Genomic DNA, 16,178 nt, shown 5'->3' on the forward strand with positions numbered 1-16,178 from the left:
TTGCTGACCGTTATCGTGTAACTTATAATCCCTCATGCAGCACGTGCCAGCGTACCTCATGCCCTCTCTTCTGGATGAAACAATTGAGGCAGTTATTTCAGGCATAAACACAGCCATCTATGAGCGTCCTGTAACACCGCTCCCTGCACCGGCTCCTACACGGACTCCTACACCAGTCCCTGCACCGGCCCCTGCACCAGATCCTACACCAGGCCCTGCAGCGGATCCTACACCAGCCCCTGCACTGGATCCTACACCTGCTCCTGTACTGGCTCCTACTAGGCAGAAAAGAAAAACAGGTAAGGGCATTGGACACCTTCTGTGGTTCCCATCTGCAAAAATAAAAGCTTTGGGTAGATGAGCCCAGATCACACAAAAGACTCTAGATCAGCTGTATGCTGCCACACCTCTGCAGCTACAGAAGTATACCACACATATTTATTTCTTTCCCCGTCCTGTCTCTTCCCAGAAGTATCTTGGTGGTTGCTTTGACATAAATCCTAATGATTTCAATTTTTCTGGTCTGCTGTTTTATACTGTTGCAGCACACTGTAGGACTCTGAGCTGCTTTGTGTGCCATGGGAAGGAGAAAAAAAGAATACAGGGTAAAATGCATTGCCAGCACTTAGCCAGATACTTGATTGTCTTTTGTCCCATCAGGTAGGAGGAAGAAAGTAAGAGGCAAAAAAAGAACTCAGACAAAATCTTCTGCTGGGAAGAAGAGTTCAGGGACACAGCTGAAGAGACGCAAGAGTCTGATAAAGAAGAGAAGGGGGAAAAAGATGAGAGTAAGATCACGTGTGAGTTTCTGCCAGTGTCATTATCTGCTGGTTTTCAGCTATCTGTAAAAGCACCATAATGTGGGATTCAGTGGAAAAAAGAATTGTCTTGTAATGATAGCTGCTAACTTATTCCTGGTGGGGACTATGTGCAGGATGTGTCCAGCATACTGTAGAAAGATGCGGTACATGGAAATGAATTGCAACTTTCAGGCAGGCCTGCTAAGTTTGCTGACAAATCCTGTTACCTGAACTGCAGGAATTGCACTGTAAACCATGTCCTGTAGGCTTTGTAATATGCCCTGCTGTTCAGCTGTAGTGTTTGCTTGGTACTGATGCAAGCTAAGTTAAAATTGCCACCACCTATTCTTCTTAATAGGCTGTGGATATTTGTGTTGTTGCAAACCCAGGTAATCAACCGTAAGGGCTCTCAAAATCTCAGTTGTGGATAGTGTTCTCACATGAACTCTACTGGATGCTCTGCACCAGCTTCACTTTTGTCCTCAGCTACCTTAACTAGAGTTTACATCCTACAGCCAGAACTGTCCCTCCAGTCTTTAATAAGGAATTAACAATTATGAGTTACATTGTTAAAGATTTTTAGAGAGTTACCTGGTCACTTAAATCTTAAACAGAGACATGCAGTCTCTGTTTGAAGTGACAAACAGGCCATAGTTAGAAGTTTCATAAATGCTTTAAAACAAATACTACTGCTGCTTCCAACGGTAGTAACCTGATGACTGTACTTGGCTTAAGTGAAGAATCCGGGGCTTTAATACCAAGGTATATACCTGCCCTAACATGCAAATAAGCCAATCTCTTTATCTGTGCAGATGAAAAATGAGGTTACTACTCGCTCCCGTATCGCAAGAACTCTTGGTCTTAGCAAACCTGTGCGTGGGGCCTCGCTTCCTTCCATGTCCAAACCAGCGGAGCCCTCACTTGGCCTGATGAGAGCAGATATCGGTGCAGCTTCTCTGTCTGTCTTTGGAGATCCGTACGAGCTGGATCCTTATGAAAGGTAAGATACCTCTGGATTATGATTGGGGACCTAATATTTCACAAGTGTTGGGTTGTTTGTACACATGACTTTCTGCAGACTGTAGATCTTGCATCTGAAGACAGCTTTGGATAAACAGCTCATAGCAACACGTTGGCCCGTTCTTTTCTTTCCTTCTTGGCTGATTTGCTGAACTTTTAAAGAATCAACTTTCTTTAAAGAGGTTTGCTGAAATAATAATCCTCTTGCAAACCTTTAACAAGATCTATGAGGTTATTCAAAGGCTAGAATTTGAAGGAGTCAGATCCTAATCAGTCAGTTTCTATTTATTTATTTATTTATTTTAAGTGAACATAGCTAGTGTATTTGGTATACGGTAAAAAGTGACTTCACAGAGAATTAAATGGACCTATGGAATCTTCCACATTTCTCTTTTCCTCATCTTCGCTTTTCTAGACACTTTAAATTCAGGAGGAATCTTACTATACCATAGTTTATGTCATTCTTAAGCTTTGAGTTTTGGGGGGGGGGCTGCTGGAGGGAGGGTGCATGGGCATCTGAAAGTTGTTGGTGAAATTTAGTTTTCCACAGAAAATAAGTGTATTGCACAAATATTTTGTAATAATAATGAACGACAATGTCTGACTTCATATCTGAAGCAGTGGCATTATCTACTTCATCCATTTGACGTGAAAATCATTCAGACAATTTTAGGGTTTGTGTGCGTATGTGTTTTGCCCACAGTAATGAAGAGGTTCCAGCAAATCCAGATTCACCAGTGAGTGCCAAAAGGAGAGTTCTCTCCCAGTCAGCACTGAGGTCTCACCGTCCTGTAGCTAGACCTATTTCTGTGGGACTTCCCAGGTAAAAATCCATCAAGTTATTTATCTTATTTTCCTTAATTATCTAATGACCCTAACAAAAGAGCAAACTGGTTGATCATCCTGGTTTAACTCTTCTTACCTTGAGTATTTTGAAAAGAGTGTGTGCATGTGTGTGTGCACATGCATAGCTAAGTAACCACAGCTTTTTTTTTTTGTGTTGAAGGACACATGCTTGGTCTTTCATAATAGCTCTAATTATTGTATTGCAATTTCAAATTGGTATTTCTGCCCTAACCCAACTTTTCTTGCTTTCTGTTTTGGGATTGTTTAGTAATCCCATTAGTATGTTTTAAATCTCAGTCTCATTAACCTTTAAAACCCCTCTTGCTTATTTGAGAGGGCTGCAAATCTAATTGCACATTCAGAGGAGGAGACATAGGATGTACCCACCTCAGCCAATTCCTCTGCCATTTGTTGGAGCTGAGAAAATTGTGAGAAACAATTTGTTTGATCCTGCAGTTTAACAGCTGCTTTGATGTGCTGGCAAGGGAGCATTGCTGGGTGCCTCCCACTGGCAGCCACAGTGAGTTTCCAGGAATGGGGGGGAGGACACAGGGAGCAGGAGCATAACGGGAAGAAAAGGGATGGGGAAAATGGCTGGGGCAGGTACCAACTGAATCGGAGAACTGCAAGGCTGGGGGAGCTGAAGACTAGGCAAAATAGGGGGAGCTCAGCTTAAATGATCAGAGATGTGAGAGGTTTACATGGCTGCTCTCTAATGCATCTGACTTATGGTGAAGGTTGGTTTCTCAGGATTAAGATAGCATAATTTGAGTAGTATGTTGTTCAGATGGTAGAACTGTGTAGTTGAAATGCCGCTTTTCTATAGGCTTGATTTGCCTGGTTTGCAGTGAGTTTCCTGGTCTGACCTGGGCAGCCAATTCTTTTAGCATTCCCATTTGCCTTACTGTTTTATCTTATGACAAGTTTTTGGTGTACATTGTTTGGATATTTGGCTTTGTTGTCATACAGAAATGAAATGTAGCTCCCTCAGAGAGCTGGGTCTATTGGTCCCTATTGAAGTTTTGGGGTTTTGTTTTTGTTTGTTTGTTTGTTTTAACCAAAAAAAACCAGCCCCCAAACTCCCACCAACAAAAAACCCAAAGAAATTAAAACAAAAAAGCTACATCCCAACACCAAAAACACTCCAACCTTTTCGGTCTATGTTTCAAGAACAGCAAACTTAGAGTTAAACCACTCATAAAACTGAGTAATGGGTAGGGGAGTGCTTGTGTTGTCTCGTGTGTGGGAGCATTGCTGTTGGTTTTCAGTGTAATTCCTCCTATGCCATGCTCTTAGCCCCCCTACCAGTAGGCACCTACGTGTATTCCGGCTGGTGTAAACACTGGTTTGAGCTGCATCAGTTGTTTTTAGATAGTGGCGTAAACCTGAGGAGGACACTTGTGATTGTGATTTGGTTGGGGGGAAGAGGGGCAGCTGGGACAGAAATATCTCTGAAGTGGTGAACAACGGTTTACGCTTCAAAAATGCATCTTAAATGCTCTGGAAGGTTAACCTTGATACACAACGCCATCAGCACCACTTTTGCATAAGACCAAAAGCATTTGCTTACCAAAGGTTTCTGGTATGGTTACATGATTTCCTATCTTGTGGTGTTCCTGTGGGAAGTCAGTAAAAGCCTCACCTGCTGTTTGACAGAGGAAGATGGGGGCTGAATGACTTCAGTGAAGCCAAAAAAAGTAGTGAACTTCCCTGGCTGACCTCTGTTTGTGCCCTTGATTTTTGGTTTCTTTTTAATGTAATGTGTGTGTGTAGAACAAGTGCTGTAAGAGTAAAGGAAATATAACCCCTCTGAAACACGCAGAAGCAGTGTCCCTGCTGCGAGTCCTGAACAAGAAGCAGAAGCTGCCCCTGTGCCTGATCTGTTGGGAAGTATCCTGTCTGGACAGAGCTTTCTTATGATGAGTAGTTCGGATGTGGTCATCAACAGAGATGGTTCGCTGACGGCGAAGAAGGCAGGTAAGGGTTTGGCACTTCATAGTGCAATTGGCCTCTCTGTTTCATCCATGTCTGCCCTGGTCGTACAGACTGCATAGTTTCAAACATAGGGATGCTCTTATTTGAATATGTAGGATAGATTTCAGTAGTCACCAGCAGTAATCCAGCTAATAAGATTCTGAGGTATGCTCTGAAATAGTTACTTGTCTGTGTTTTAGTTGCAGAGCTGAGATGTTACTAGGTGATTTTAGTTGTAATAGATAGTTTTCATCTTTCAAAAGTACTACACTGTGGTTTTATGCTTTGTTATAAAAAATGGAGGACTGGATAGAAGAGAGATATCTTAGGACCCAATTTTTATGGTGTTTGTCAAGCATTGCTGCCATGCCAGTGAATTGTACTTTGGTTTGAAGAACAGTCATGAGAACCTTTGCAAGACTTTTCTTTGCACAAGTAGAGCTCTAGAATATGTGCTAGTATCTTCAGCTTCCAAGCTTCCCTTGGCATGGTATTATTTGGAAAGAATCTCTTCAAATTGAAACTTAGAGCTTTATTCTTAAAATAAGTACCTGTAACAGCCTCTGTTACGGTCATTTTTATCAATCAGCGACTACAGGATAATAAACACAAATCTGGTGATATCTACAGAACAGAGTAATTTATTTCCTGAACATTAGTGTGTACCTCAAAGATGCAGTTGACTGCCATTAAACCTTGAGCATCTGACCAAAAGAACTACTGGACTGACTTATTACTGTGTGGTATGTCTGCAAACTAAAGTGGAACTTAAAATAATTAGCTCAGTATTTCTTTTAATGTTGGGGGGAAAAATGTTCAGTTACATACTGAAAAGCTTAATTATTTGCTTGTATGCCATAGCTCCACTTCATAAAAAATCAGCGAATGACTCGAGAACAGATGATAGTTCAGGACATAACACCCAACCAAGTACAGTGCACTCAGGGACCACAGCAAGCAGCTCCACTCCTGGACCTTCAGTTTCCTTGGGGCTGAGTACTCAGATCAGACCCTCCTCCTCCTCCTCAAGCTTGTTTTCACCCTTACTGAGCAGGATCGAGCCTGCAGCAAACCCAGCGCAGACTACGTCAGAAAAAGCAACTGTAAAATCGGAATATTCAATGACGCCCAGATCTGTTCAGACTCAGAACATAGCTGCTCTGAGCAGACATGGCTCCAGGTTAGATGAAATGCCCAGATGTAATGGAAATTCTAAAAACTTTGCAGCTACTGACTCATCATCTTCAAAGCCCCTGAGCTGTAATTTGAATTCTGCCTCAAAAGCTCTAACTGTGAGGCAGCCATTAAAACCACCTTCCAAGAGAATTGACATCTTTGAGCTTCCCAGGATACCAAAGATTAAAAAGGAAACCAGCAGCAAGCAGGTGGAGCCAGAACCTGCAGGAAGCCAAAGCTGTGACATCCCCAGCTCCTGTATAATCCAGCTGACTGGCAAAGAGAGCACTAATCAGCCAGGAAAGGGTGGCAAGGTGGAAAGTCAGAAGTCAACTGCCAAGGAATCTCAGCAACAAACACGTACAAGTGGCATGTCTTTTTCTGCCAATACAGGTGTGCACGGCAGTTCATTGCTACTGGGCACTTCAAGGAGCAAAGTCCCAAGCTCTTTTGAGAGTTTTAAAATCAATATTCCTGGAAACGCAGGGCATCCCAGCAGACTTTCTAACCCAGGATTCTGTAACACCTTCCGCCCTGTGGATGACAAAGTGCAACAGAAAGAGAATCCTTTGCCTCTTTTCTCAGTTAAGAAAAAGCAGGTCAAAAGTGAGATATATGATCCCTTTGAGCCAACAGGATCGGACTCGAGTTCAGCAAGCAGCAGTCCTGAAAGGCTTGGCTCAGGGATTCCACTAACTAATATTACCAGAACTATTTCCATTGAAAATCCCAAAGTTCAAACGTTTCAAAGTGTCCGTCGTTTCACCCCTTACATGGTAGAAAATGTATTTGGATCTGGGGCTGACTTTGATGTACCATCCAGTAACACAGAGTCTCATGATGACGTGACAGTAGAAAGCAGGATTGTAGAACCGATCTCTGATACAGAGGAGCGGGACAATATGGATGAGGAAGACTTTCTAAGCAGTCCTTGCACTTCATCTGCTATTAAGCAAATTTCTAATGCAGAGTGTTTAAAAGAGGAAAGGAGAGATGGTCCTAATGTGTTCTTTAATGCTGAAGAATTGATTAGACCTAATATGAATGTGAAAGTAGAACCAGATAGTCCCTCAAAGAATGATGGGCACCAGAATGTCCAAAAGGTAGAACAGATAGAGAGGCGATCACGTTCCAGATCCTGTTCAAATTCCAGCTCCCGAAGCAAGAAGAAGTTAAAAAGGAAAAAGGCACTTGTCAAAGACCATAGGAGATCCCGATCAGGGTCTAGGGACAGGACACACTCAAGGGACCGAAGCTCCAGATCTGCCTCTTGGTCAGGTGGAGAAGAGCGTAGCAAAACACAGACACCAAAAACCAAGAGCAGGAGGTCTTCTACTGACCGTTCTAGCAGTCATGAACGATCTAAGAAAAAGAAAATGAAGGATAAAACCAAGGATAAAAAGGCAAAAACTTCTTGGTCTAGGGAGAGAAGGAAATCTAGGTCACGTTCAGGTAGTCCTGGAAGTACTTCTGAGTTTCATGAAAATAGGAAAAAGAAAAGACGGTCTCGATCAAGATCAAGACGGAGGGAACGTTCCCGATCGAACAGCATCGAGAGGACTAAAAGGCGGAAACACAAAAGAGACAAAAGCTACGAGAGGTATGATAAAGATAGTAGCTTGAGGTCAAGGGACAGAAAAAGATCAAGATCCAGGTCTCGGGAGAGGAGAAAATGGAGGTCTCGGTCTCGGTCTACATCTCGATCTCGGGAGCACAAAAGCAGCAAATCAAAGGAAAAAAGACCACGATCAAGGTCACGTTCCAAAGAAAGAAAACACAAATCAAAAGAGACATCGCTTCCTCCTCCACCAGAAAAGGATCAAAAGCCTCCAGCTGAAAATGTGTCCAGGTGTCTGGAGCAACCCCATTCCTTCAAACAAGAGCCAAAGGAGGAACTAGTACTAGAAGAGCTTTCCATAACCATCCAACCAAATGTCAAACTTGAGGAAGTACAAGCTGAGACCCCAGTTCAACTGAGAGAGGTCCAAGAAATTATAAAGGTGGAGCCCATCTGTAAGGAAGTGACCAATGAAACTGCATTCCCTGTGCCAGAGATCACAAACATTTGTGTTCCAGTCAGCAATGTGGATTCTTTTGCTGAAACAGAATTAATGAGCAGTGATCCAGCAGTACTTGGTAGCTGTAACAATACAAACCTTGAGATTACAGTTAAAATAGAAAATACTGCATTGTGTCCATCTCTGATGGAACCACCCCCAAAGAAGGAAGTTATCATACATGCTCCAACTGAGGCTGCACCATTTCAAAGCCTGTCCAAAAGCAAAATAACAGATTGTGTGAGAGAGCTTAAAGATGAGTGCCTTGTGTCAAATGAGAAAACTGGTAATTTCAGTAAGCCTGAGCTGGAGGTGGTACCTCAGGGTCCTGCATTGAAATCAAAAGCACCAGTGAAAAGAGTTACCTGGAATCTTCAAGAGGAAGAAAGCGGCACATTGTCTGCTGGAAAAGCTCCAAGTAAGTCTCTCATTTGGAAAACAAACAGCAGTTGAATCAGGGTTTCAGTGCCTAGCTAAACCTGGTTGTAGTGTAACAGCTCTGTCATGTGAGTTGAGGTATTCCTGTGGTTTCCAATCCCAAGAGCTGGCATTTTGCACTTGCTGAAATCATGAGGTGAGTTGTGTTAATGACTCGGAGAGGACATGCTGTCAGCACAGCTCAGCGAGTAACGGCAGCTTGTTTGGCCATGCGCCTGTTGCAGCCAGATCTCTGAAGTGGCAGCCCGTGTTCCACCCTTTCTGCAGTTAACTAGAATGGTGGGTTTGCCTTCAGATTCTGTAAACGTTTCTGGGAACTGAGGAGCGTGGCAGATCTCTGTAGGTTGCTCCTCTGAGCTCTGCTAAACCAAAGCTGCAAGAAACTGCTTGGCTTGGGACCCTCTGCTATGTCTGCTGACAGAGTTGCTTTTCTGGTTCTCATTGGTTACTCATACAGAAACCCAGGGAAAAGCAATTGCTCAAGGGAATGACAAGTCCTCTATTATCAGAAGCTTTAAAACATTGATGACAGCTAAAGAAAATCCTTCTATAGCTAGCTTTGTTGTTAGATCCTTTTTATTTTAATTTTTTAAAATATAATTGGCTTTAAATCTTTGACCTGTTTATTTTACTCTTAAATGTTCTCAAATGTTTTCCTTTCCTTCTCTTGGGAACCTAGGGATGCCATTTTACAAACTTCAGCGAGCAAAAGAAGGGGCCTGGAAAGCAGAGGACTTGAACCAAACATTAAATCAGGTGCAGTTAAATGAGCCTCCTCCAACCAATTATATGATTCCTGAGCCTATGTTTCCTGATCTAGATTCCTCTCAGGTTGGTTCCTGTTTCAGCACCCAAGTGTCATGGAAGGCATCCCACCTCATCTGTGCCCTCGTTGTGCAACACCCTTCTCTCATGGCAGAGTTTGCCTTCCTCTGCGTGTGGTACATTTCATATAGCCCATACACCTCGGCACTCATTCAATCTCTCAGGTGGTCCTTACTGTTGAAGAAGTACATTTTCTTTCAGTTCTGTGCTGTACGTGCAGCTTCTGTTTTCACTGGTAACTTGTGGAAAGGTGGTGCTGTTTGGGAAGCTGTGAGCTTCTCCCTGAATTGTGATCAGGCTGTAAAAATTGGCCTGGTGGCATTGGTCCATGCCATCAGACTGTGCTGTCCACAGAGTAAAAGGTGAGTGGGGCTGGTGTTAGCTCCTTGTGCACAGAGGCCTAGTTGAGGACTAGGATGTTAGCCTCACTGATTTAAACTAGTAATTACTTGTCTGAGTGGATAAAAGGTGCTCTGAAAATCATGATCTCATGATGCTTTGTCTTATAAGTACAAGGATTTACAGAATTTGTATCTGTTTCACAGGTGTACTGTCAAAATACACCTTTGACACCACCTCTGCCCTCCAGCCTTCCCCCCTACGCCCCTGTCAGCCAGCCCACAGTTCAGTTTATCATGCAAGGCAGTCTTCCAGCGCTTGTCTGCATGGCAGGACAGAGCCTGACTCCAGAGCCGGGCAGCCTGGCAACTGCATCTGAACCAGGAATCCAAGCTGCTTCTGTTGGAAACTCAGAAGAAAATATCGAAGCACCCAAACCTCCAGTGGATAAAATAAAAAACGAGGAAGTGAGTGAATGCTATCAAGTGGCAAATGCATAGCATTAATGAGCTGCTTATTTGAATTTCTAAAGTTTGGGGAGGTTTTAACTTTTTGTGCTCTGTTTTCCCAGCCCCTCTTGTCACTGTTGGTTTTGGTGACTGACTATGCTAACCCAGTAGTGGCAGGCAATCCTTTCTTTGATTTCTTTTGGGATTTATTCCATTTGATGATTCCACTTTCTACTGCTACATCACAGTAAGACAGAGAGGGATTAAAGCATACAAAATAGATTCTTAGAGTTCTGAAACCTTCTTGCATGAATGTTTGGAAGGGACTTTCCAGAAGTCAGAATGTCCAAATTTCTCTTAAACACCTGGTTTTCTCCTTTCCCCTCCAGCTTTGAAATTAATGTCAGTTCTCAAAATAGTCCCATAGAGAGGCAGGACTCTATCTTGCTACTTATCAGCACTGAAAGTGCAGATATAGTAAAATACATCGGAGATTTTGCAGTAGTAGTAACTTGCTGCTAAGTTTTGGGTTTGCTGTACAGACCATCTGCTTATGCATACTAGATGTTAACACAAGAACAAAAACTTTCTTGGCCAATTATTTTACTTTCTACCACAAAACAGTAAGATACTTTTCCCACTGAACCTCCATTTATGAGCAGCAGTTTCTATGAACTTGTCTTGATGGAATACGTTCTGATGTCATCTGTAATCCTCAATTTATAGGCAACTCTCTAGTTTTCAGGATGCTTTTAGAACTACTTGAAGCTTTTTATTCGCAGCTATGTCTTGCTGCTTTTAGAGTCTGATGCCTCTTGATGTATGTTTACTCCACAGCTGTTGGAAGGGAAGGAGGAGACCAAAACTAGTAAGTGGACACTGTAGTCACTTGCTTAAAGCACATTCTCTAAGACAGAATAAATGTGACATGAAGCAAGGGTTCCTTGTAGCATGAATTGGTATTTGTTTCAAGACTACAATTTACAGGAAAGGAAATCATTTGAGGCTAGCTCTTACTTGGGTTGTTGAAACCATGAAATGAGTATTTCCATTGTTAGAGCATTTCTAAGAAAAATAAATTCAGAAACTATTCCTGAGATAGCACAAGTTAATAAACTTCTCTTTACTGTGCAGTATATGAAGAAGCTTCATATGCAGGAAAGGGCTGTGGAAGAAGTGAAACTTGCTATTAAACCCTTTTACCAAAAGAGGGAGATTACAAAGGAGGAGTACAAGAGCATTCTTCGAAAAGCAGTGCAGAAGGTAAGGTGACAGTGAAATGGAGAGGAGGAGCTGTGCAGATCCTTAAATAAGTGCTCTTAAGATTAAGATTGCACTTGCCAGCATCAGCAATTACATGCTGTAACTGAGTAGCACATCTTTGGACTCGTACTCTTCAGTCTTGCGGTAATGCGGTAGTTGCTTTAAGCAGGACTTAGTGTCATTGAGGAGAGCTGTCAGACTGTTCCTTTTAGAAGATCATGTTTTCAGTGGTCTGGAATAAGCTAAGCTTAAACTGGCTGAGCTGAAATGTTAAATGGTACGTGCCTTGGGTGAGAATGGTCAAATCTCTCTCATTAAGAACTTACGCCAGTATTGTCAAGTTGTTCTGATAAAGTGAGAACATACTTTGTGTATTAATTCCTTAGCATGTGTTGTGTCCCTGAACTTTGGAAGAGGGCCTTGCAATTTGGCCGATGTTGACTTTTGTCTCAAATCTTAGTGCTGACCAGATTGTGGCTAAAAAGGACCTGATCAGCAGGTAAACGTTGTCTTGTGGGAGCAAGTAATGCTCTTGTTGTCAAGGCAGTTAAATGATACCCTGGAGAACTGTATTCTCTCCCAGCTGTACATTCCTGCGATCACTGAGAAATTCCATCATAAATCAAAATTCTTGAGATAGTGGCTGCAATTTCACATCTTCTACATGACCCATATGAGGCTCAGTGTGGTTTGTAGGAGAGCTGAGCAACACCAATTGCTGCTGAAGTCACTGTGAACTCTTTTCTGAACACTGGTAGAGTTCTTTATAGGGTCTATTCTCTTTCTTCCACATCTCAAAATGGGCCCTTAAAGCTGCCAGTTTCTTTTAATCTGAACATCACTTCCTCAAAATGAGCAAAAAAGTGGAAGATCAACACTTCCTTGGTCACCGTGGATTGTGTAAAACTGACTGGGCAGAAGAGCCTGTAGTAAAAATAAATAAATCTGCTTTCAGAGATGCTGCTTCATTCAGTTGGTGCTCAGTAGATAAAGTCTGGGCCATTTTTGGAATGCTTGAAGTAAAATACTACTCTTACCCTTATCAAGTTTTCTGCTTTCTATATTCTGCTATGAGACTTGAGGGCCTATGCAGGAACTGATCCCCCTGGGAAGCTTAGGGCTTCTTTATCATTTGTCTATTGCCTGCCTGAACTGCTGTAGTACTGTATTACTGCTGTAATTGACCTAATGCCTTTTCTAATCCCTTGTAGATCTGCCACAGCAAAAGTGGAGAGATCAACCCTATGAAGGTGGCTAATCTGGTGAAGGCATATGTGGAAAAATACAAACATATGAGGAAACATAAGAAATCTGATGGTGAAGATACACATGAAGTGGAAAACTGAGAGCAAGTCACAGCCAGCACAAGCTTGGACTGAACTTATTCTGGCTGCAAATACTATGCCAGAAAGCATAATAGCTCTGCAGTTACATCTCATTGAAAACAAAGTGCAGAGAAGCAAGATCATAATAGGACTTATCTGTGGAACCTTCTGAATTGTTTCCATGTGGGAATGAACTCGGGTTTTGGGTTTGGGGTTGGTTGTTTGGTTGTTTTGTTTTGTTTTGTTTTTTTTGATTACCTACAGTTGTAGAACTAAGTAACAATCAATTGTCTCAGACCAGCAGAGTAATTCGAGGGGGAACACAGAAGAGATTAATGTTTGGGACTCCCGGATTGCTACAGTTTTCAGGGTTACTTTGATCACATTTTTAGGCTGTGTACCTGTCTTGCTAGAAGTTTGAATCTGGACACCACTTTTCATATACAGTACATTGAGAGCTGTATACTGTTTCCCTTGTGTTTATTTATCAAAATATGGATTGTCTTTAGAAACTTCTGATTTAATACTTGAAATGTTGTATTTTTAGCCCGTTTGATGGTGAGCGAAGCTTTACTCGCTCTGTCACTTGGGGATTGCAGAAATGAGCTAACCTTTATAAACTGACTTCAGAAACACTGCTCAAGCCGTGGTGTTTATTTACGTTCTGTTGAAAGCATCTTGTTAGTGAGAAGTTGAGTTTCGGGGTGGGAGACTGCATTGCACTTCTGTAAATAATGCACTGATGGCTGGTTTTGTGTATGCCTTTCAGGAAAAAATAAACAAGAAGCAAGCATTGTGAATTTTCAGTACCGAGCTGAAGGGATGAGGTTGAACTGATGTACAGAGCAGAAATGTGACAGAATTTATAAAGTTATTTTGAACGGTTTTAGTCCTAGAGGGGTGTCTTTTTTTTTCTTTGTCTTTTTTTTTTTTTTTTTTTTTTTTTGTCTTACAGCACACTTGGCTCGTGCCTGAGGGAATACTGTGTTTCTAGAAGAGGATGGGATGTTCCTCCTCCTGTCCAGGAGGACTGGTTTTCTTGTCAAGAAGCAAAAGAGTCCAGCACACACATACTGACCTCATCTTGCTTGCTTTAAAAAGGACTCCTTGTCTGTATGTATTGCAAAGCAATCAGTCTTTAAGTGATTGTCTGAAATAGTCATGTATAGATATATTCAGCACCCTTGAACCTGACAAAAAGCAGCATTCCCCATCTAACTGTGTTACGGAGAAGACATTTAATGAGGAAGTGGAAGAGAAAAACAGTAACTTACAACTTGGAAACTACTTTTCCCTTCTGTGAGGACTGAATGTGTGTGGCCTGTTGGACAAGATGGCAGCAACATATCTTTGGTGAGGGCTTTCCCAGTCTCTTAGAGTGCACTTGGAAACTGCTCACTTCAAGGATGATCTTCCTGCTTCTCTTCAAAAACAAACAGGCTCTCTGGAATAAGGTTTATAAAGCAAATAACTGCAGGTTTGGGTTTGATTTGGTTGGTTTTTTTTTGTTTCCCTGTTAAGTGTAGGAAGACCTGTAGACCTTTGCATGGTAACTCAGAACCACGCAGCCACTCACTCACTACCCTGCCCTGTTCCCCCTTGTTCCCGGAGGGATGGGGAGGAGAATCGAAGGAATGTAACTCCCACGGGTTGAGATAACAGCTCTCCAGTAACTAAGGTATAATACAAACCACTACTGCTACCAATAATAATGATAAGAGGAATAACAAGGGAAAAGGACACAACTGCTCCCCACCCGCTGACCGATACCCAGCCCGACCCGAGCAGCGATCTGGGCCTTCCGGGTAACTCCCCCCAGTTTATATACTGGGCATGACGTGCTGTGGTATGGAATAGCCCTTTGGCCAGTTCAGGTCAGGTGTCCTGCCTCTGCTTCCTCCTGGCTTCCCCTCCTCCCTGGCAGAGCATGAGACTGAGAAAGTCCTTGGTCAGAGTAAACATTACTTGACAACAACTAAAAACATTGGTGTTATCAGCATTGTTCCCAGACTGAAAGTCAAAAACACAGCACTGCACCAGCTACTAGGAAGGAGAAAAATACCTGTTACAGCTGAACCCGGGACAACCTTTGATCCCTTGTTGGCACTCCTAACTTCTCAGTGAATTTTTATTTCAATCATAAGATTTTTTTTGTCTGCATACTGTAATTCCGGCTGTGGTTCCAAGTAGCTGGTGACTGTTCGTTTTTTGAAACAAAACAAGCTCGTATAGCAGTACTGTCTGGGCTGGCAAAAGAATCCCATCTTTCACCATCCTACAGAAGCATTTATGGATGAGCCCTGAGCATCCTTGGCTCTGTTTTGCTTCCTGTATGAAAGTGTAGCCTGCAGGGACTTTAAGGGATTGATAACTTCAGGCTTTCTTAGCAGATTTTGAAACAAAGGCTAAGACTGCAAAAGAATAGTTGGGAGAGAAGCTTTAGTTTTAAAGCTAAACTTGTAGCTAGAATATATACCTGGTAGATGGGTGGGGTGTTGTAGATACTGCTGATTGACAGACTCCTTGACAACATGAAGTTCAGAAACTTTATGGCACTGGTGGCACAAGAATAGGAGACTGTGGTCTAGTTGTGAATGAACTTGATCTGGAAATGGGATGCATTCGCGTGTGTTGGGGCAGCGATTCTGGAGTTAAGCTGCTTGTATGAGTATAGGTGATGTGATAAAGCTTGACCAAATAATAGAAGCAACTACACTGTTCACCAGGAAGAGAATGTTTATCTGTTTTATTCCTCAGACTGATTCACTGCCTTAAACTCTTGAATTAGTAGTGAAGATAACAGCTAGTTGTGTTATGTATCTGATACATATCTGTATCTGTTGCCAGATAGACGTGTGAGTACTGTATGGACTGTTCAATTGTAGTTACTGGAGGAGCAATGAAACTGAAAACTATGCCTTCTGCATGTACTATCCCCTCAAGTTACATGTACAAGAACACTGGTTGGTTCACTCTGCCTACCATTAAAAACAAATCTATCAAATTGCCTTTCCCAGGGAGCAGTTTACAGTGAAAAACATACCTAAAAATGCCTCTTCCACCCTGTTCTAGAAAACAGTTTTTTCTAGTATACTGCGTGCACGACTTACATTCTGGCATTTGTTGTTTTTCTTTCTGGTTGACCCTCTTGGATCACATGCTGCCACCAATTTAAGGGAAGAAATCTTACTTATTCAACACATGCAGTAGTTCGGCAGTAGCATAACCTCTTGTTAGTGTCCTTTCCCTCCTCAGTGGTAACGCCAAAATCTGCTTTAGCAAAAGCTGCTCTAAGAAGTTAACTTGGGAGCTACTCTGACACCATCTTTGCCTTGGCCTCCAGAGCTGCTTTTGGGACATACCCATGGCCATGGTGTCTTGCCAGAGATACTTGGGGTGTTGGAAGCTGCTCTGAGGACGTATGGAGAAAGAGAGGGTGGAGTTCCCGGGCAGAGCACAGGGAGGCGGGGAGGAAAACAAGAGGAGGAAACGAAAGGGGGAGGCTGAGGGACCTGGAGGATCCAGCTGCAGGGCCATGACCCAGCCCAGAGCCTGTGAGTAGCTGCCCCAGCTCTTTGCTGTTCTGGTTTAGAGTGGTGGTGGGAGCCCTTGTGTTTGTCTCTGATGGTGCTGGAGGAGAGACTGGGCATTTGGGAGAGGGTGAAA

The 16,178-nt window shown here is 42.6% G+C and overlaps 1 protein-coding gene across 1 annotated transcript in view; it reads left to right on the forward strand.

Annotated features, from left to right (window-relative positions):
* The window catches only part of PHRF1 (PHD and ring finger domains 1), a 22,108-nt gene extending 9,575 nt beyond the window's left edge, over positions 1–12,533 (forward strand). Inside the window, exons 8-18 of the mRNA XM_010017177.1 lie at positions 41–138; positions 268–299; positions 661–800; positions 1,613–1,800; positions 2,524–2,643; positions 4,489–4,643; positions 5,502–8,291; positions 8,991–9,142; positions 9,682–9,942; positions 11,059–11,187; positions 12,399–12,533. Coding sequence (XP_010015479.1) covers positions 41–138; positions 268–299; positions 661–800; positions 1,613–1,800; positions 2,524–2,643; positions 4,489–4,643; positions 5,502–8,291; positions 8,991–9,142; positions 9,682–9,942; positions 11,059–11,187; positions 12,399–12,533 — 4,200 coding nt within the window. The remainder of the gene's footprint in view (positions 1–40; positions 139–267; positions 300–660; positions 801–1,612; positions 1,801–2,523; positions 2,644–4,488; positions 4,644–5,501; positions 8,292–8,990; positions 9,143–9,681; positions 9,943–11,058; positions 11,188–12,398) is intronic.
* Positions 12,534–16,178: the final 3,645 nt, after the last annotated feature.

This window comes from Nestor notabilis, unplaced genomic scaffold (genome assembly GCF_000696875.1).
Source record: "Nestor notabilis isolate BGI_N333 unplaced genomic scaffold, ASM69687v1 scaffold28270, whole genome shotgun sequence".
Taxonomy (NCBI): domain Eukaryota; kingdom Metazoa; phylum Chordata; class Aves; order Psittaciformes; family Psittacidae; genus Nestor; species Nestor notabilis.